The 19,721-nt window shown below is 54.9% G+C and overlaps 1 protein-coding gene across 7 annotated transcripts; it reads left to right on the forward strand.

Moving 5' to 3' along the window:
* The first annotated feature begins 2,064 nt into the window (after positions 1-2,064).
* Positions 2,065-17,228, forward strand: FTCD (formimidoyltransferase cyclodeaminase). 7 transcript variants are annotated; one of them, XR_005069267.1, is made up of 14 exons: positions 2,065-2,260; positions 3,058-3,241; positions 4,605-4,733; positions 5,622-5,710; positions 5,829-6,008; positions 7,135-7,272; positions 7,399-7,530; positions 12,640-12,701; positions 13,036-13,195; positions 13,279-13,440; positions 14,101-14,144; positions 14,363-14,501; positions 15,021-15,097; positions 15,698-15,786. XR_005069267.1 is itself a non-coding variant. In XM_037065173.1 (14 exons), the coding sequence occupies exons 1-13, from the start codon at positions 2,207-2,209 to the stop codon at positions 15,772-15,774; spliced, it is 1,572 nt and encodes a 523-aa protein (XP_036921068.1). In that variant the 5' UTR covers positions 2,065-2,206; the 3' UTR covers positions 15,775-15,793; positions 16,935-17,025. The 7 variants fall into 7 exon arrangements, 6 of the variants coding, with proteins under 6 accessions (XP_036921068.1, XP_036921069.1, XP_036921070.1 ...); XM_037065173.1 differs by lacking the exon at positions 15,021-15,097 and adding an exon at positions 16,935-17,025 and having other exon boundaries at positions 15,676-15,793; XM_037065171.1 differs by lacking the exon at positions 15,021-15,097 and adding an exon at positions 16,935-17,228 and having other exon boundaries at positions 2,067-2,260; positions 15,698-15,793.
* Positions 17,229-19,721: the final 2,493 nt, after the last annotated feature.

Consider the following 19,721-nt stretch of genomic DNA (forward strand, 5'->3'; position numbering starts at 1 on the left):
CACATGAAGGGTCCAGGGCTGCCCACCTTCCTCCTGCCTGGGCTCCAGTACTCATTGTAAGCAAACACCAGACACTCCTTGTCTCACAGTCCCGGAGGCTGCAAAGTCAAGGTCAGGTTGTCACTGGGCTGGTTCCTCCTGAGGCCTCTGGCCTTGGCGTGTAGACATGGTTGTCTCCTGTGTTGTCACATGGCTGTCCCTCTGTGTGTCTGTGTTCTAATCTCTTCTTTTTGTTTTTCCTCTACTGAGGATATGTTTATTGATTTTAGAGAGGGAGAGAGAGGGAGAGAGAGAGAAAGGAGAGAAACGCTGATCAGTTGCCTCCTGTATGTGCCCCAATTGAACCCACAACCTAGGTATGTGCCCTGACTGGGGATCAAGCCCGCAACCATTGGGAGATGTAGGAGATGACATTCTAACCAACTGAGCCACCTGGCCAGGGCATTTCCTCCTCTTACAGGGACAACAATCTCATTTGATTAGGGCCCACCCTCGTAACCTCATTTTAACCTAATTACCTCTGGAATGACCCTCTCCCCCAAAATAGTCATCTTAGGGGTTAGGGCTTCAGTGTGTGAATTTGAGGGTCACAATTCACTCCATAACAGACCAGCATCCTTCCCTACCAGCTGCAGGTCACCAACATCTGGCTGAGGGGCTCCTGCCTCTTGGCGGTTTCTGCGGGTACACAAATGCAGCACCAGGGGCCTGTGCTGGAAGAGGTGCTGGTGGGCACTTCCAGGCACCCCTGGGCCGCAGGCTGTGTCCAGGTGAGGCCAGTGTCAGGGCAAGTTTGGAGAGCCACCCTTGCTGGGCCTTTGGCGTTTGCCAGGCGCTGCTGAGGCTTCCACAGTCCCTCTGGGGACCCGGAGGTGGTATAGTCGTCACCCACAGTCAGCCACAGTCAGCAAGGGGAGCCATGGCTGGAGAGGGCCTGGCCAGTCCCCAGCCTCTGAGGAACTTTGGGTTCGCCTGTCTGCTCTAGGGTGATGGGGGTCCCTCCTCCTCTGAATCCCCTTGAGTCCAACAGCTGGGGATCTGAAGATGTGGGCACCCCCTCATCCTAGCCCCACGGAGACCGCTGAGGGGTGAAGCATCCTCAGACACTGGCCGCCCTAAAGGCCGTGTGGGGTACCTGTGCCTGGGAGAAGGACCGATGGGGTGCAGTCTGCTCTTGAAAGGGGACCGTGGGGCAGCCATGTGGTGGGCCTTTGCAGAATGAAATGCCCACCCTGATTAAAGATCATGAAAAATTTTGCCTGGCCGGTGTAGCTCAGTAGATTGAGCACAGGCCTGTGAACCGAAGCATTACTGGTTCCATTCTCAGTTGGGGCACATGCCTGGGTGTCAGGCCAGGCCCCAGTAGGGGTCATGCAAGAGGCCAGCACACACTGATGCTTCTCTCCCTCTTTTTCTCCCTCCCTTCCCTTCTCTCTAAAAATAAATAAATAAAATCTTAAAACAAAAAGATCAAGAATTTTAAGGCAGCATTGACCTGAGCCGAGCCCTCCAAGTGCAGGGCCTTGTGCTGCTGGTAGGGGTGCATTGCCCCTTTTAGGGAGCCCCTGGCCTTGGGGAGCAGTGGCCACAGCTGGGGAGAGCGGGCCCTGGCTTGGCCTGTCTGCCCCACCGGGCACCCACACACCTGCACACACTCCTCTCCCTCTCACTCCCCTGCCTAACCAGGCTGCACTGGTCTCAGCCCGGAGCCAGGCCACACCTGCGGCCTCACAGTGCCCTTATTGTCCCTTGGGTGCCCTGAGGCTTGAGTGTTTGCAAGAAGAAACAGAGGCCCAGAGGGCCACCTGGAGGGTCCTGAGGGAGGTCACACAGGGGGCCAGCTTTGGCCACAGCCTGGTTAAGAGTGGAGTCTCAGCGGACTTGAAGTCAAGGTCTGGTGAGGACTTTTCCCCCCCGCTGAGGATCCTGGTCCCGGGCGCATCTTTCAGGGGATCCCACCCTGGACAGAGTGATCCCTCCTCCTCCCCCAAAGTCGTCAGCCTCACCATGGATCCTGGTTCTGCCCCGCCCCAACTGCTTTATGTTTGCCCAGAGGCCAGCCTGTCCCTGTCCCCTCACCGTGGCTGGTGGTTAATAAGCAGCCCGGTGGGGAGTGTGAAGGCCCTGCAGGACACAAAGAGCCCTGTCCGTCCTCCCTTCCTGCCTTGTGAGAGCAGTGTCCTGATCAAGGCTCAAGGCCCAGACCATGTCTTGCCTGGTGGAATGCGTCCCCAACTTCTCGGAGGGGAACAACCAGGAGGTGAGGTGCCAGGGGGGCAGGCTGGGGGCGGTGCAAGGGTCTCAGGTGGTGTGGCATTGGGACCATCTTCTCTCAGAAGCGACCACCTCCTATCACCACAGTGACCTGCATGTCTCGTGAGTGTGGGAAACCGAAGTGACCAACCTGGGCGGTCAGGGAGGGGGCCTGACGCCAGGTTTGGACAAATCACTTGGCCTTTTATGAAAATGGGGCCCCCAACCCCCACCCCCAGGGCCGTTTGAGGGTCCTCACCACGGTTTCTCTGTCTCCCCCTCCCCACAGCTTATCAGGTTGAGCACTGTTATCTTCACAGCACCTATGAGGAAACTGAGGCACAGAGAGTTTAGGCAGGCAACTGAGAGCCACAGAGCAATTTGTACACTGAGCCCCTGCTCCCAACCACTGGGCATTTCTGTCCCCTCAGAAGATTCTGGACCTTTCATCCCCCCCCACCCGCCCCCTCATGCAGCTACTCTCACTGGAGGGCCTGAGCCCTGCCCTCTCTGAGCTGGGCCTATCGGTCACCTTCTTGGAGCCTAGGCAGCTTCTTTGCCTGTTCTGCTTCCTGCCTCAGTTTCTCCTGGAGGGTGCCACTCGTTGCCCCCTCCTTGGCAACTGTAGCTGGCCGTGGGTCTCCCCCGGCTCCTGCTCTTCTGGGAATTCCCCAGTGCTCAGTGCCAGCTTGCTGGGAACACCTTTTGGTGGGTGGGGCACAGGAGAAAGACAGCCACCTCTGATGCTCCCATTCCTTCTTCCAAGAGGGGAAACTGAGGCGTGGGCTGGACTCTTGCCCCCAGGTGATTGACGCCATCTCCCAAGCTGTGGCTCAGACCCCAGGCTGCGTGCTGCTGGACGTGGATGCTGGCCCCTCAACCAACCGCACCGTCTACACCTTTGTGGGGCCCCCCGAGGATGTGGTGGAGGGAGCCCTCAACGCTGCCCGGGCTGCCTTCCGGCTCATCGACATGAGCAAGCACAAAGGTGAGGGGCCATCTAGCCCACAGGGCATGGCCTGAGGTCTGGGGGCTTATCCTGGGAGGACCCCTATAGCCCCTGAGGGGTCTCAGATGCAGCCCATGGAACCCGCTTGGCCAGGTGGAGGTGCCTGGTGACTCTGGGCGGTGAGGCTCGGGCACCCTGAGCAGGCCCTGAGGCAGGAGGTGCAGGGCAAGGTGAAGACTTGGCCCTGCTGGAAAGCAATCTGTCAACAGCCTGCAAAGCCAAACACATCGGGGCGGCAAGCAGGGTCCAAGGTCTCTGACCGCTCACAGAGGGAGGCCAGGCCCACAGGCAGGGAATTCATAAGTGAACACAACTGGAGAAGAAATGGGGGTACATCTCGGAGTGTGGAGGGATGGAGAGAAGTGCTAGAGAGTGTGGGGAGGGTACACTACCTCGAAGGGGGGCTGCTGGCCGGCAGCAGGGGCTCAGCAGGGTCTCAGCAGGGACCCCCAGCTGTCGGTGGGGAGGGCTGGGCGGCCAGTGCTGAGCCAAAAAGGCCCTCTGGCCTGGCCAGGACTCTGTGAGAGCATTGGCAACCCTTTTGTGTTTTCTTTGTGGTTTTAAGGAGAGGGAGGGGCTTACACTATTAACCTGAAAGTAAAAGGGCAAAGTGAGGAGCAACACCACTTACCTGAGACCAAAGAGTAGCTACTGGGGCCCTGGCCCGGGTGATGGTGATTCTGGTGGTTGAAGTGCTCCCCACCAACACCAGAGGGTGCGGGTTTGATCCTCGACTGATTGATGTTTCTCACATCCATGTTTCTTTCTCTCCCTCTCTCTCTCAAACCAAAAAACATCCTCGAGTGAGGATTAAAAACAAAAAGACTGAGGAGCCCTGGTGCAGGCAGAAGCCCAGACAGGGTTCTGATTAGGAGGCACAGACAGTGGGCATTTAGGAGAAGGGCGGGGAACTATTTCATCAATAAAAGGAAATCAGTTCTATTGTGCAGATAACATAGTGACGCTGATTCTAAAGAATCAGTCCTGCAGTCCTGATATCTGCTTTCTGTTGTCCTTTGCAAACAGTTTTCTGGGGCGCACTGTTGCTTTGGGCCCAGTGCAAAAGTTATTTTGGCCTGTTTTAACCTTCCACATGTGCAAGGCAGTTCCTGTGGCGGGCAGCTCGGGCTGCATTTTGAAGTGGCTCCATTTATGTTATTTTTTACTCAACACAGGTGCCAAAACACCGGGGTGGGGGGGGCGCTGCTTCTCCCAGGGTCTCTGTGGTCGGTGTAAACAGCTGGGAGTGTGTGGATGGGGGCACAGATGGGGGCCCATGGGGAAGCCCCTGCCCAGGCCCTCAGCTGGGCCTCCTGGTGCTCAGCCCCCATCTCTCTTGCAGGAGAGCACCCTCGGATGGGCGCCCTGGATGTGTGCCCCTTCATCCCGGTGAGGGGCGTCGGCATGGCTGAGTGTGTGCTCTGTGCCCAGGTCTTCGGCGAGCGGCTGGCAAAGGAGCTGAGCGTGCCAGGTGAGTGGCCCCTGAGGAGGGGCACCCCGATCCCAGGGGCTCCCCCAGGCAGCCCCTCTTCACTTTCAGTTCCCATCAGCGACTCTCACTCTTCTCTGCTCGGGACTCCTTAAAAATGCAGATTATTAAAAACCAAAAAACAAAAAACTTCTGCCACCAGCAAACTGACAGAAAAGAATATTTCTGTTTCTTCCATAAGGTGATAAAAGCACTGGGTGCCCCAGCCTCTGGGAGGCCCTGAGGCCCCCTGAGGCCCTCATGCACTGAGGTGGGGGGGGGGTGATGTGTGGAACAGAGCAGCCAGTTTGTGATGTAATTTAGCAGGATGAGTGGATGGCCCCATCAGTCCTTGCCTCCTAATGGAGTCATCTCGCTTTGGGGGATTCACCAAGAAAATGACCTGGAACAAAGCGGGGAGAATTAGAAACAAAGTGTGTTGTGGACAGGGCACGTGAGCTCAGGGGCACACCCCTCCCTGTGCAGATTTGGGGGTAGCACACACCTGTCGCTGTGCTTGTGTGGGTGTTGGGAGTCCTTGGTGAGTTTCCTCAACTTGTGGTCTTATTTATTGCACAATAAAAATATATTTTAGAAAGAAATATGGGCACCCTTGCAGTAGCATGCCCTAATTCTCCTGGTCAGCTGATGGCTTTTGCAGGGACATCTGTATAGGGGGAGCAGAAGGGTGGGGACTGCCCTGCCCCTGGTGGGCAGAGGAGCCGTCCTAGCCCACGCTGAGTGTCCACCAGTGACCACCCACAGAGAAAGCACACTCCTGGAGAGGCGGGAGCTGAGGCTGGCGAGCATGGCCTGCCTCGGTTCTCCTCTGGCAATGGGGGTTCTGGAGTGCCCACCTGCCAGCGCCTGACCAGCAGGCCCCCCTTGCAGTGTACCTCTACGGTGAGGCGGCACAGGTGGCCAGTCGCCGGACCCTGCCAGCCATCCGGGCAGGGGAGTATGAAGCTCTGCCTGAGAAGGTGTCGTGTTCTCCCAATGGCGGGCGGGTTTGGGGTGAACCCTGCAGGGGTATGAATCCCCTTCATCCCCCCCAACCCCAGTGGGGAGTGCAACCCCCCAGGGTGAGTCTTTTCACAGCTCAAGCAGGCCGAGTGGGCGCCCGACTTTGGCCCCAGCACCTTTGTCCCCAGCTGGGGGGCCACTGTCACAGGGGCACGGAAGTTCCTTCTCGCCTTCAACATCAACCTGCTCAGCACCAAGGAGCAGGCCCACCGCATCGCTCTCAACCTTCGGGAGCAGGGCCGGGGAAAGGACCAGGTAAGAGGTGTCCAGGCTCATCTGCCATCGCCGTGGGCGATGCAATGGGCCTGCTCCCGGAGGTTGTCCCATGGGTTACCAGGAGCACAGGAAGAGGGTCAGAGGCTGTGTGGCACCATGGGGTGGACCTGCTGACCAGCCCAGCCTCAGAGTCCATGCCATGTGGGGAGGGGCAGGGTGGGGTTCCATGTTCGCAGTAGGGGAGCATTTGCTTTAAAGGGCATTTTCCGTGGAAGCAGGCAGGGCTGTACCTGGTGTTGCAATACCGCAGCATTTCTATCCTGAAAGGAGGGCAGCTGCTCTCTAAGACCCAGCTGCCCTCAGTTCCCCCAGACATTTCCATATACTCCCAGGGACCCTGGCCCCCCCGGTCTGCCACAGCAGCTGTCACCTAGGTTGAGCATCACTGCTGTGGAAAGTCTGAGTTGGACACAGGCAGACACAGGGACACCTGGCTAAGGAGGGACGCCCTACCAGCCCGTTAGCCCCCCACCTCCAGAGGCCCAGGTCCCCCGGGTCCCCAGCCTGCGGACACCATTGTGTGAGTACAACAGAGAAGCAGAGAGAACCCAAATCCTCCTTCTGCTCTGAAGTCGAGGTCAGAGGTCCCTCCTCAGATGGGCTGAGTCACCCCAAGGACAAAGGGCTGAGAGCCCCTCTGGAGTGAGGGGTTCAGTGGAAGGAAGGGACCAAACGGGATTTTGGAGCTACATAGGGTTGGCCTCAGGTTGGCTCCCACTTTACCCCGCACACAGTGTGGGTGGAGTGCTGACTGAGAGGCAGGGCCTCCTCTGAGCTTGGTGCCCATGGGATAGGCCTCCTGGAGCTTGGCCCTCTGGGGCCTCAGTTTCCCCATGGCGGGCAGTGCCCTTCCTGCCTGCTCCTATGAGAGAGTGGGAGAATGAGGGGGTGGGCCATGTGTGCTCGGCCACCAGGAACACCACACATCTGCAGGCCATGGGGGGCCAACACACCTGCGGGCATCCTTGCCTGCCTTGTCCAGGCCTCTCAGGAGGAATGGGCCCCCCTGGCCACCTAGGGGACGCAGGGGCAAGTAGCTCTCAGCACCGGTAACCAGGAGGTGTTGGACAGGGCATGGGCCGAGAAAGGCTTGTTTCTTTTGCAGCCAGGACGTTTGAAAAAGGTTCAGGGGATTGGCTGGTACCTGGATGAAAAGAACCTGGCTCAGGTGTCCACGAACCTCCTGGACTTTGAGGTCACAGGGCTGCATACGGTCTATGAGGAGACCTGCAGAGAAGCCCAGGTGAGCAGGATGGGTGCCCTTCCTGGCTGGGAGATCCCTCCAGGTGAGCAGGGTAGTGTCTCCACCACCCTCCTAGGAGTCCTCCTGCCCTGTCCACTGGGGACTGACACTGGCCGACCTCTGCAGGAACTGAGCCTCCCAGTGGTGGGCTCACAGCTGGTGGGCCTGGTGCCCCTAAAGGCCCTCCTGGACACTGCTGCCTTCTACTGCGAGAAGGAGAACCTCTTCATCCTGGAGGAGGAGCACCAGATCAGGCTGGTGGGCTGTGCCCCTGAGGGAGGGGTTGGTCCGAGGGTGGGGAGCAGGCTGAGGGCTGAGGCGGGGAGCCAGTGAGCGAACTCTGGGCTCCGGGAGCAGGTCTGGATGCTGGTGGTGCTGACATGCAGGCCTGCAGCCCTGTCCTGGGGTGGTACTCTCTCCTTTGTTTCATTGCACTTAGAAGATGAGACCAGGCTATTTGATCACAAAGCAAATGTCAGTGGTGCCCCCCACATGCAAAGTTGTAGAAATGCGCCCAGTCTTGTAGAAATTCTGGTGGGAGGACCGTCTTTCAGCCTCCCTTTCTTCCCTCTGGTGTCTGTTCTGGAGCCACCTCATCTCCAGGTGTGGGAGTGAGGCTCCGGCACCTGGGTCCATGGATTTTTGTGGTCCCATGTGTCCCACATGACAGCTGTGCCTTGAGCTCCACTGGTCTGGCATTCCTCCCAATTCGAGTGCGTTTCTGACATTGAGCAATGATTGAGTCTCTGACAGTTTTTGTTTGGTAGTTAAAGTTATTTCTGAGTGTTTGCCGACGTAGCAGGCATGAACTTACTCATGTTCAATTTTCAGGCACGTCGGGGTGTGTGGGGGTGTGTCAGTGTATCCTTTTGGTTACTGTTTGTGGACGTTAGTCTATTTTTTAGGTATTCTAGTGATTACTATTATAACTTAATATACTTACCTCTTTTTGTTGAGTTCTTTCCATTTTAAAATTATATCCAAGTTTTCAAATTTATTGATTTTTATCAGTACATCGACCACCTTCTATGGAAATGGGAAAATAAACACAGTATTTATTCCCACCTTTTCTTCTTTCTTTATTTCTTGATTTTTCCAAGTTATAGTATTTTCCAGGAAGGTTCGTTTGGTGGTTAATTTTTTCCACTTTTTTTATCGTGGTAAAATACACAGAACATAAAATCTGTCATCTTCACCCTTTTTAAGTGTATAGTGCAATGATATTAAATACACTTGCAATGCCATGCAGCCCATCACCACCACCCAGGATGAACTTTTCTGTATCTGCAAATCATGTCGTGGGGGGTTTGACGGTGTCCCTAAACCTGCAGGGCACTGGGCAGCATTGCCGTCTCAACGGTATGACGTCCTCCATCCGTGAGCGTGGGATGTATTTCCATTTTTTGTATGTCTTTAAATTCTCTCATCAGTGTTTTGCAGTTTTCACCGTGTAAGTCCTTCACCTCCTTGGTTCATGAATTCCTAGGTGTTTTATTCTTTTGGATGCTATTGCAAATGAAGTTGTTTTTGTAAGTTCTTTTTCAGATTGCTCATTGTCCATGTATAGAAATGCAGCTGACTCACGCGTGTTGACTTGGTATCCAGCTACTTTGCTGAATTCATTTATTAATCCAAGTGGTTAAAGTTTTAAGTTTAATAACCTACTTCCTCTTTTATCACTTTATCAACACTAGACAATGTCTGTTGACTTGGTGAAGAAAGACAAGAAGATGAATGCACTGCGAGAGCGGCCATTCTTGGATTTAAGTTGTCACATACATAGCATTAACTTTCTGTACCTGTATCTGCATATGTTAACTATACTATATATTCACAGGTAGTTCATCTTAGTTCTGTAAGTGAGGCCAGCGTGTGCCTGGCATTTCCCACCAGCCTCCTTGTCTGTTGGCTGGATTTCACAATGAAGCTGATTTTTAATGAAAGGCTCGTGGTGGCTTTATTCTGTGGATCGTGGCATGTTTGGGAATGTCTTTCTTTCTGTGACTTTACTCTTGTGAGACAGCTGGACAACCAAAACTCCAAGTCACTTGTTTTTCCCTGGGAATGTTGTGAGCATACTGGTAATTACTGTATTTTGGAATTAAATGTGACTTTAGGAGGCCATCTCCCGGCTCGAGGTGACCCGTGCTCTCTCGGCGATGCCCGGCAGGTTCCCTGTCTCCCCTGGGAATTCAGTAACGCTGCCTCGTATGTATGGCTTTGGGTTGTTTTCTCTTATTTTACCCTCGGGAACAGTGTTCCTTGAGATTTATGGGTTTCATTCTTACTTACTTTCAGGCACATTCTCTTTTATTATATTTTTGACCCAGTTATTTGGTTCTTTTACTTCAGGGACACTGATTATATTGTAGAAGCAATTTCTGTTTTCTAAATATTCAATCTTTTCTCTGCTTTCTTTTCATTTATTTCCTCCTGGATTAATGTGTTTTTCTCAAATTTAACTTCAAGTCACTGGTACAGTTTATGGCCAGTTCATTTTCTTTCTTTTTTTTCTTTTAAATTCTCTTTGTAGCTTTTACAAAAGCTTTTGTGTAACTTTTTATTTTGATGTGGTTTTCTACTCACGGAAAAGATGCAGGCCTAGTACCAGGGACACTTTCCTTCCAGATTCACCAGGTGTTTGCAGTTTGGTCCATTCGCGTTATTACTCTCTGTGTTCACACAAAATCATGTTATTTTTTTCTGGACCATTTGAGAGGAGGTTGAAGACACTGTGCCCCTTTACCCCTGACTTATTCAGGGTGTTTTTCTTAAGGACACAGCATTCCCTTATAGAACAGTATAATTACCAAAATCAGAAAACTAAATATTAATACAAATTCTAGCATCTGATCTATAGGCTATAGTCAGTTGCATCGGGTCTCAACAATTCCCCTTATAGATATTTATCCTCCTCTCCAGGATCAGACGACACGGTTCAGTTAGTTGTCATGTCTTTTGTTTCCTTTAATCGGGGACAGTTCCCCAGGCCTCCTGGCTGTTCCTCATTGACCTTGGCAGACTTTAAAGTATGAGCTGGTTGTTTTGTAAAGCGTTCCTCGGAGGCATGAGCCTGACGTTTCCACGACCCGATGTGGTCACGCGTCGTCTGCAGGAGCAGCATGGTAGCGACGGGCCCTCGGAGCGGCGGGTCAGGAGACCACGCGCCCGTTCATCTCAGAGGATGACTTGGGACCTTGGCTGAGGCGGCATTGAGACCCTGAGTTTTCCACTGCTGTCTTTCTGTTCTTCCGTTTGTAATTAGTAAGTGCTCTGTCGGGGGGGGGGGGACTTCAAGGATCTGCACACACCCTGTGACTCCCCAAATTCCAGCCACAGGTGTCCGGGGCCAGCAGTGTCTTTCCGACTTCATCCCAGAAAGAACTTTCGCCTTTGCCACATGTGGGTGTCCCTCACTGACGTGTCTGATGCCCTCCTCTGTTTTCGGACGTTCGGCTTTATATTCTTTAGCTGGAAGGTCTGATTTTGCCCTTTGTTCCTGCCGACTCTCTTGTGGCGTTTTGTGATTTCGGGTGTGAGTGTGGGCTCTCTGGAGCTTTCTCAGTGGTAGTTCTCGGACTCCTGGGTATGATGTCGGTGTTTGCTGGTTAGATGCTTGGGGACACTGCCACGTGGGCCTCTTCCTGTATTTTCTTTTTCTCATAAAATTTATTTTTATTAAGTATATTTTATTGATTATGCTATTACAGTTGTCTCATTTTTTCCTCTTTGCCCCCTCTCCGCCCGATACCCCCATTCCCTCCAGAAATCCCCACCTTACTTCACATCCATGGGTCGTACAAGTAAGTTCTTTGGCTTCTCCATTTCCTATACTGTTCTTAACCTCCCCCGCGTCTATTTTGTGCCTATCAATTGTGCTTCTTCTTCCCTGAACTTTTCCCCCCATTCTCCCCCAGCCCTCTCCCTGCTGATAGCCCTCCATGTGCTCTCCATTTCTGTGATTCTCTTCCTAGTCTAGGTGCTTGCTGAATTTGTTTGTGCTGTTTAGATTCAGTTGTTGGTAGTTGTGAATTTGCTGTCGTTCATTGTTCATGGTTTGATCTTCTTTTTCTCAGATAATGGATCGCGTTAGACAGAGTCTCGTGCTCGCTGCTCTGGCTGCTCACAGCTTGCGAGCTCCGTGAGAGCACGGCCCACGCCTTCGTCGGGGGGATGCGGGGTCACCGTTTCCAGGAGAGACGGCTTTCTGCTCCCCCCAGAGGAAGGCAGCCACTGGGATGAGCCCCAGCTGTGTCCTTCACAGGGCTGTTATTCTGGTCCACGCTCGGAGATGTTGCCTTTCAGGGCTCTGCTGTCCGACGCCCACTCGTCAAAGGCTCAAGCCCTCCCCAGTTAGGGGGGCCGCTGGAGGAGCTCATGTGTCCCCAGGATGGACCCCGCCTTGGGGCGAACAGGCCTTTCTGGTTCACTTTTCTGGTCCCTACTGGCCTTGAATGATTTCCTCTACTCTGCCAGCTTAGCTGGGTGTTTACATTCATTTTACAAGTTCGGTTCATCTGTCTGGTGTTTTTTTGTGCCAGCAGGGCTTTGCCTTATGATGATTTACAAGCACACTCTCCAGGGACCTCTCCACCTGTCCCCGTGTTTTTGGAGACACCTCATGATCACCCTTGGGACCCTGCTGGCTTGTTCCTCTAAACAGCACTTGCCACCTTCTTTTTTTGTGTGGAAATGTCTGCCTGTTTGGCTCAGAAAGAGCTGGACCTTTGTCACTGGCATATGGCACCATAAAGTGTTTTGAAGGCTTTTTAGCAGAAGGAATTCTAATCTTAAATGGGGATTGTTCCAACTTTATCTTGAGTTTAGGTAAAATTCACTTTACCTGTGTAACAAGTTTTATGTTTAGGCAAAGCTAGGCTTTGAAGGCTAGTTAGCTGTTGACTCCTGAGGAAATAAAGTTTTGTCCAAAGAGGCAGTGCTGCTGGCCCTTTCTGCAACAATCTCCTGTACACAGTGTCGCCTGTGGGACAGGTGGGAAGGCCTGCGTGATTCAGAATGAGGGCCAGGTGCTGAGGGATCGAAGGGCCGGCTCCTCTGTCTGGGCCTCAGTTTCCCTCTGGAGTAACACCTGTGGGTGAACACAGCAGAGGATCTGGCAGGGCTGAGGTGCCCGCTCTGGGCTAGGTGCGTTCCTGGGTGGGCCCAGCATGGACAGGAGCCTGCGGGGGTCAGCAGGGCCCCTAGTGGGCGAGGGTGTGGCCAGCTCACCCCGGACTCTCTCCCCACACAGTGGCCAGGGTGGGAATGTTGCCGTGATCTGAGATGGGACTGAGACTTTGGTGACCTTCCTTACACGTGGGGGACGGGCCGAGGTGACTTGTCAGTCACCAGTCCCTTCTTTTCCAGGTGGTGAACAGGCTGGGCCTGGACTCCTTGTCCCCCTTCAATCCTAAAGAACGGATCATCGAGTGAGCAGGCTCCCCCAGGCGCCCCCTTGGCCCCCCCACCCTTCCAGCCTTCTGCTTGGTCACTTATTCCTCAGCAAACACCTGGGTGCCTGTGCCAGCAGTGGGGTTGGAGGCTGGTTGGTGGGTGTAGTGAGGCCCCAACAAGGTCCCGTTCTATCCTCAAGGGGCTTCCAGGGTGATCATAGCTCCCCCCGCATCCCAGACTCTGGTTGCTCTGCATATTGAGACTGTGCCCCCTTTCTCATGTCGGTGAGGGTGGGGTGAGGGGGTGAGGTGGAGTTAAGGCCCAGGGTCTAAGCCAGACCTTCTTTGACAGTCTGTAGTTACCACCCAGGCCTGTCCCTGTCCCTCCTGGGTCCCGCAGATACCTGGTCCCCGAGAGCAGGCCTGAGCAGAGCTTGGCGGACAAGTCCCTGCATGACTTTGTCCGAGAGGTGGGCGCCCGCTCAGCAACCCCAGGGGGCGGCTCTGTGGCAGCGGCCGGTGCAGCCATGGTGAGCTCAAGCAGGAGGAAGGGACAGGAGTGGGGACAGGGGTGGCGGCAGGGCTCCCAGTCCCTCAACTTGCCCCTCCGCAGGGCGCCTCGCTGGCCTGCATGGCTGGCCTGATGACCTATGGGCGGCGCCAGTTTGAGCACTTGGATGTGGCCATGCGGCGCCTGATCCCACCCTTCCACGAAGCCTCGGCCAAGCTGACCGCACTGGTGGACGCAGATGCCCAGGCCTTCGGAGCCTGCATGGTGAGTGCCCAGAGGGGCCTGAATGTCGTCAGTGGTCAGTAGTGATCTGGAGGAGAGAAAGCTGTGTGCCCTCGGACGCATCCAGGCACGCTGCAGGAGGGCAGGGCCTTGACACAGCCATGCTCCCAGTGCAGGGGGCACAGACAAGGCGACCTGTCCACGCAGTGGTCAGAGGGCCTCGAGCACATTTTGTGGAGAGTGACAGGCTTGGTGTGGCCATTCCCAGGCAGAGGTGCCTTTGGGGGCACAGTCTGAACCTTTCCGTCTAGACTTTGGGGGCTGTCCTGCTGCCTGGGTCACTGCTGAGCAGTGGCTGCAGCCTGGGTGCTGTGGGAGGGGCAGGATGCAGGGACCTCATGAGACCCCTTTGGGGTTGGCAGCCCTGCCCAGCTGCCAGCCCTTTCTCTCCAGTCCCTTAGTGCCCTCTCTGGGGTCCCTGAGCCAGGTCACCTTCCTCTGTGGGGGGCCCAACACCAAGGGCTTTAAACCATGAACCCAACAGAAGCGCTCTTCCCAAAGTGAAGTCTACGCTGTGTGGAAATGCTCACCCAGTTGGTGATGTGGGTGGTGCTGCGAGGCTGCCCCCACCCAGCCCAGGCCCCATGTGGCCCGGACCTGGCTGCCCTTCACCCCAGGTGTTTCTGTGCTTCGTTCCGGCAGGAAGCGATGAAGCTGCCTAAGAGCACGCCCGAGGAGAGGGAGAGGTGGGTGCAGCCCCAGCCCGTGCGCTGGGGGAGGGCATAGGCTCCTCGAAAGGACTTCCTTCCACTTAAGCGACCCTTTGGGCGTGTGTTTGTGGTTGAAGAATGACTTTCCTATCGTCCCCACCCTGGTTCCGTCTGCTCAGGGCTGTAGGGGTGGGGTCCAGGGTGGGGTTCCTGAACGACCTGGGCCACGACCTTTGGTACTCCCTGGGTTTCAGACGCGCAGCTGCCCTGCAGAAGGGGCTGAGACAGGCAGTGGCCGTGCCTCTGGAGCTGGCGGAGACGGTGGCCTCGCTGTGGCCGGCACTTCGGGAGCTGGCCCTGTGTGTGAACCTGGCCTGCCGGTCAGACCTGCAGGTACATGGTGGAGCCTGGCCTCCCAGTGTGGTGGGTCACTGGGCAATCGCAGACGTTCCTGGGTGTTTACCGAGTGAGGCCCGGGCCTGAGCATGTCCTGGGTGGTCTTGGTGTGTTAATCTCATTTGAAGATGGAGAATTCAGGATCTTGCCCAAGGTGGAGGGGAAGACGAGTAACTCAAACGAGTCTCCAGAGTCTACCCCTGACCTCTGTGCCTCCCCCTGCTCCCTCCTCCTGGCCTCCTGGTTGTAGGAAACACGAAGACAGCTCTCAGACGTGCACACACCACACCGTCCGCAGCCCATGTGCAGGGGGCTCGGGCCTGTGATTTCTGCGGCTCGAACTCAGACCCCGCAATACATAAGGTCTTTATCAGTGAGACACCTGTGTTCTGTGTCTGGTCTTGAGGCCACAGAGAAGTGTCCCCTCCTTCCCTGGGAAGGTGGCTGCATGTGATTTGTCAAGAACAGAAGCCACCTGGGCACAAAGGCTGTGGTTCCCCTCCCCCTCGAGTCCAGGTTCCCCTGTGGGCATCACCCTGAGCTCTCCGTGCCCCAGGGGATTCTGTGAACATCTAACATGTTGGAGCTCGTTGGTGAGGACCCTACCTGTGGCCAGCTCCACCCAGGCCCGGGCACCACTCAGAGTTTGGTGCATCAGGCCAGGGAGCTCTGGAGCAAGTGAGAGGTGGGCCTGGGCCAGGTGAGCGTGAGCCTCTGCATGCTGGACGGCACAGAGCCCAGGGACCCCTGGGAGGGCCATGCTCCTATCGAGTGATGGGCCACCGTGCCCATTCCATCACCCATCACCTCCACACCTGGGGTTTTGACCCAGGATAGGCCCAAACTGCCCTGAAGCTGATGTGCCAGGTGGCTGGGCCATGCTCAGAGAAGAGGAGCCTCCATTTCTAAGCTTGAGGGCGGAGAGTCGGCTGTGGTCATCAGCTCTGTCCTCTGGGTTGACAAGGCTGGAGCCCACTCCCTGCTGTAGGACGCAGGCAGGAGTCCTCAGATGGGCTGCCCAGCTGCCTCTGTGGCCCCGGTGATCAGTGTGCCATTGCTACCAATGAGGTGTGAGGGCTCCGAGGGGCAGGCACGCGCCAGGGTGCTGCTGCCCAGCCCAGGCCTAGGCCCCTTGCTGAGAGTGGACAGGGAAAGCCTCACTGTCCCCCAGCCCTGTCCCTGTGGCCTTGCAGGTGGCGGCCAAAGCCCTGGAGACAGGCATGTTTGGTGCATATTTCAACGTGCTCACCAACCTGAAGGACATCAGTGATGACAAGTTCAAGGACCAGGTGAGCTGCAGGCGCTCAGGGCTGGTCCCATGGAGGGGCCTGCAGGAGCCCCTTGGGGCCATGGTTTGTAGCTGAGGGCCAGAGCCTCTGGCCACAGGCCTTCAAGGAAGCGTCTGTCCAGCTTTCTGGAGGTGGACGCCGCCCGGCTGTGGTCCTCTCTCAGGGTTTCTGTGGAGGCAGTGGCAGACCCTTTTCCCTCACCGTGGGGCTGTGGCTGGACTTGAGCTAGTCCTGACTGAGGACTGGGAAGCTGCCGGGGTTGGGACCCCCGTGCCCTTGATGGACCGTGGCCTGGCTACCCTGGGACTGCCCATGGTGCCTCCCTGACTAGTGGGGCTGCCTGGGCCTGGGGTCCTCTGGGCTGGCCAGGCCAGACACTGGCACTAGCAACACAGGGCCTCAAAGAACAGTTGCCCCTCGATGAAATTATCTCAGCTTTGGTATTCACTGTTCTTTCATGGTTATTGTTATTGAGGTAAAATTTACAGAACATACAATTTACCATTTCAGAATGTACAACTCAGGGCTTTAGCATATTTAGAACACTGTGAATTCACCACTTATCTAGTTCTGGAACATTCTTGTCACTCCAAAAAAAGGGACTCCACACCCCTCAGTGCCCTGTTCCAGCCCCAGCCCCAGCTGCCACCGAGCTGTGTGGTTTCTCTCTGCGATTTTGTGAGAACTGTGAAGAAGCTGTTTCAAGGCTGGGACTGGGGGCGCAGTGGCCTTTCCAGGGCCAGGCTCTGAACCCATCTGCCTGATCCAGCCAGGCTGATGATGTTGGCCATCCTCAGGGGAGTCACTGTCCATCATGTGGGCACTGAGTTAAAGGACTGACCACCTGAGCACTGCCCCTCTGGCCTTGGGGACAGAGCCCTACCCTTGGCAGTCACGGATAAAGTAGAAAGACCGGGGGCGGGGGAGGAGCCTGGGGCCTTCCTGTCCCCAAAGCTCAGGACAGATAAAGAGCCCCTCCCATCTCCAGTAAGAGGCCTGTGAGGAAGCCCAGGATGGCCTGTCATCTGAGTGGACAGGCCAAGGAGCTTGGGCCAGAGGTCGCTCGAGGAGGTGGCAGGGGAAGCCTGGGCCGGCGGGGTGGGCACAGTCACAGGGTGCTGACCAGCCCCTGGTCTGTCAGGTCAGCCAGCGCATTTCCAGCCTCCTGCAGGAAGCCAAGACCCAGGCCGAGCTGGTGCTGAACCGCCTGGGGGAGCGGCAGGAGTGATGGCCGGGACGGGCCTCGCTGGACTCAGCACGCACAGCTCCCCTCTCCCTTCCCAAGAGGATCCAGCTCACCTGACAGGACAGGGCAGCCTTGGGAGACGGTCCTGTGAGGCCCAGATGGTGGGCATGGGGGGCAGGTGGAGCCTGTCTGGGGTTGGTGGTGTTGCCCACCATCACCTGTGGCCTCTAGTAAAGTGACAACACACCACTGCCTGTGTAGAGTGTTTGGGGTTTGGGGGAAAGGGCTGAGCGCAGTGGGCAGGGGTGGGGACTGGTGATGAGAGTGAGCTGGGGAGATGAGAGGAAATAGGCAGTGTGAGGGGACATGCCGGCTGCAGGGCCCCACGTGTGAGGTGTGACAGGCCTGAACCCAGTCACTGGTCACTCCAAGCACCTGGGGCTTGGTGCAGGGTACCCAGTGACCCAGCACGGTGGTCTTGGGGTTGAACATGAGCACAGCCCCCATGGAGTCACAGGTTCCCTCCACTTGCATCACTTCCGATGTCGGGTGGCAGACAGGTATCTGCAGAACAGGGTGGCTGACTCTGCAGAACAGGGTGGCTGACTCAGGGCAGGTAAGAATGAGGAGCAGCCGGTGTGTCAGAGTTCCTGGGGAGGTGACAGTCTGAGCACAGAACGAACCCCCTGGGCACGGGTGGCCCTGCCAACCCACAGCTCTCAGTATGAGTGGGGACTAAGACCCCGCAGTCTAACACGGAGCTGCCCTGGCTGGTGCACGAGTGAAATCAGTGTGGCCTGTCCTTGCTCAGGACACAGCAGGAGTGGACTGCCGTGCTTCCTGACACAGCCTGCTGTCACACTCGGGGTTTGGCCCTGAGAAGTGGCAGATGGGTATTAGTGTAGTCTCGCTATCTTTCCTTTCTCCTTTTTTCTTTTTAATCCCAAACGGAGGACAAGCTTATTGATTTTGGAGAGAGGAGAAGGGTCAGAGAGGGCAAGAAACATGGATGTGAGAGAGAAACACTGATCGGTTGCCTCCTGAACACACTCTGAACGGAGACTAACCCACAGTCTTGGCGTGTGCCCTGATGGGGAACCGAACCTGTGAACTTTTGGTTTATAGGACAGTGTTCCAACCAGACAAGCCACACAGGCTAGGGCTCACTGTCTCCTCCTAGATCTGAGGTTGGCCATCTTTTCGTGTCATTAGCGATCTATTTTTTCTTTTTTTAAAATATATTTTATTGATTATGCTATTAAAATGTCTCATTTCCCTCCCCCCTTCCCTCCCCTCTGCCCTGCACACCCGTCCCACCCACATTCCCCACCTTTAGTTTGTGTCCATGGGTCATACATATAAGTTCTTTGGCTTCTCCATTTCCCATACTATCCTTAACCTCCCCCTGTCTATTTTCTACCTACCATCTATGCTACTTGTTCTCTGTAGCTTTTCCCCCTCTCTTCCCCTCCAGCTCTCCCGCTGATAACCCACCATGTAGTCTCCATTTCTGTGATTCTCTTTCTGTTCTAGTTTTTTGCTTAGTTTGTTTTTGTTTTTGTTTTAGGTGTGGTTGTTAATAACTGTGAGTTTGTTGTCATTTTACTATTCATATTTTTATCTGCTTTTTCTAAGATAAGTCCTTTTAATATTTCATATAATAAGGGCTTGGTGATGATGAATTCCTTTAACTTGACCTTATCTGAGAAGCACTTTATCTGCTCTTCCATTCTAAATGAAAGCTTTGCTGGATAGAGCAATCTTGGATGTAGGTCCTTGCCTTTCATGACTTTTAATACTTCTTTCCCGCCCCTTCTTGCCTGTAAGGTTTCTTTTAAGAAATCAGCTGACGGTCTGATGGGAACTCCTTTGTAGGTAAGTGTCTCCTTATCTCTTGCTGTTTCTAGGATTCTGTCCTTCACTTTAATCTTGGATAATGTAATTATGATGTGCCTTGGTGTGTTCCTTCTTGGCTGGTGTAGCTCAGTGGATTGAGCGCGGGCCTACGAACCAGAGGATCGTGGTTCGATTCCCAGTCAGGGCACATGCCTGGGTTGCAGGCTGGTGCCCTGCAGGCCAACTCCCAGCAGAGGACGCACAAAAGGCAACCATACATTGATGTTTCTCTCCCTCTCTCCTTCCCCTCTAAAGATAAATAAATAAATAAAATATTTAAAAAAAATTGGGGTGGGGAATCCCTGAAGGGGACGTTCTTCTGCAGGACCACCCAATGCCCACCCCACTGCTCTCTGCAGATTCCAGTAGGAAGAAGCTTCCTTTAGACCATTTTACTACCCAGGCAGGAGGAAGTTTTTCTCCTCCCCCCAGCAACAGCCCAGCCAATGAGAAGCTACCACCAACCTGAACTCTCACTTTCCTCCAGTGGACTTCTGCTCATAACTGTCCCTCCCAGGTCCTCCTATTTCTCTATAAAGTAAGGCTCCCCTCCTTTGTTCTCTAGGCTGGCCTATGGGTTTACCATAATTTGCATGTCCCAAATTGCAATTACTCTGCTCGTCCCAAAGAAACCCATATTTGCTGGTGAAAGGAGTGGCTATTTTAAGGTTGTCAACACTGCCCAGTCTGTGCACTTTGGGAGAGTGTAGACCATCAGAGCTAGAGGTGGCATTTGCTCCTACGAGTGGTCAGGCCAGGCACTGTCTCCATGTAAGCGGGGGCAGGGGGTGGGAGTATGATAAATGCTGGTGGGCATGTGGGCTGTCTGAGTCCAGTTGGCCTCTC

The sequence above is a fragment of the Sturnira hondurensis genome, unplaced genomic scaffold (assembly GCF_014824575.4).
Source record: "Sturnira hondurensis isolate 20B ecotype Veracruz unplaced genomic scaffold, ASM1482457v3 Scaffold0015596, whole genome shotgun sequence".
Lineage (NCBI taxonomy): Eukaryota > Metazoa > Chordata > Mammalia > Chiroptera > Phyllostomidae > Sturnira > Sturnira hondurensis.

Coding starts and splice junctions, on each gene's coding strand:
- FTCD (XM_037065171.1), top strand. CDS start 2,207: ATGTCTTGCCTGGTGGAATGCGTCCCCAACTTCTCGGAGGGGAACAAC. Junction 13,196..13,278: donor CAGCGGCCGGTGCAGCCATG/GTGAGCTCAAGC, acceptor GCCCCTCCGCAG/GGCGCCTCGCTGGCCTGCAT. Junction 14,502..15,697: donor CCTGCCGGTCAGACCTGCAG/GTACATGGTGGA, acceptor GTGGCCTTGCAG/GTGGCGGCCAAAGCCCTGGA.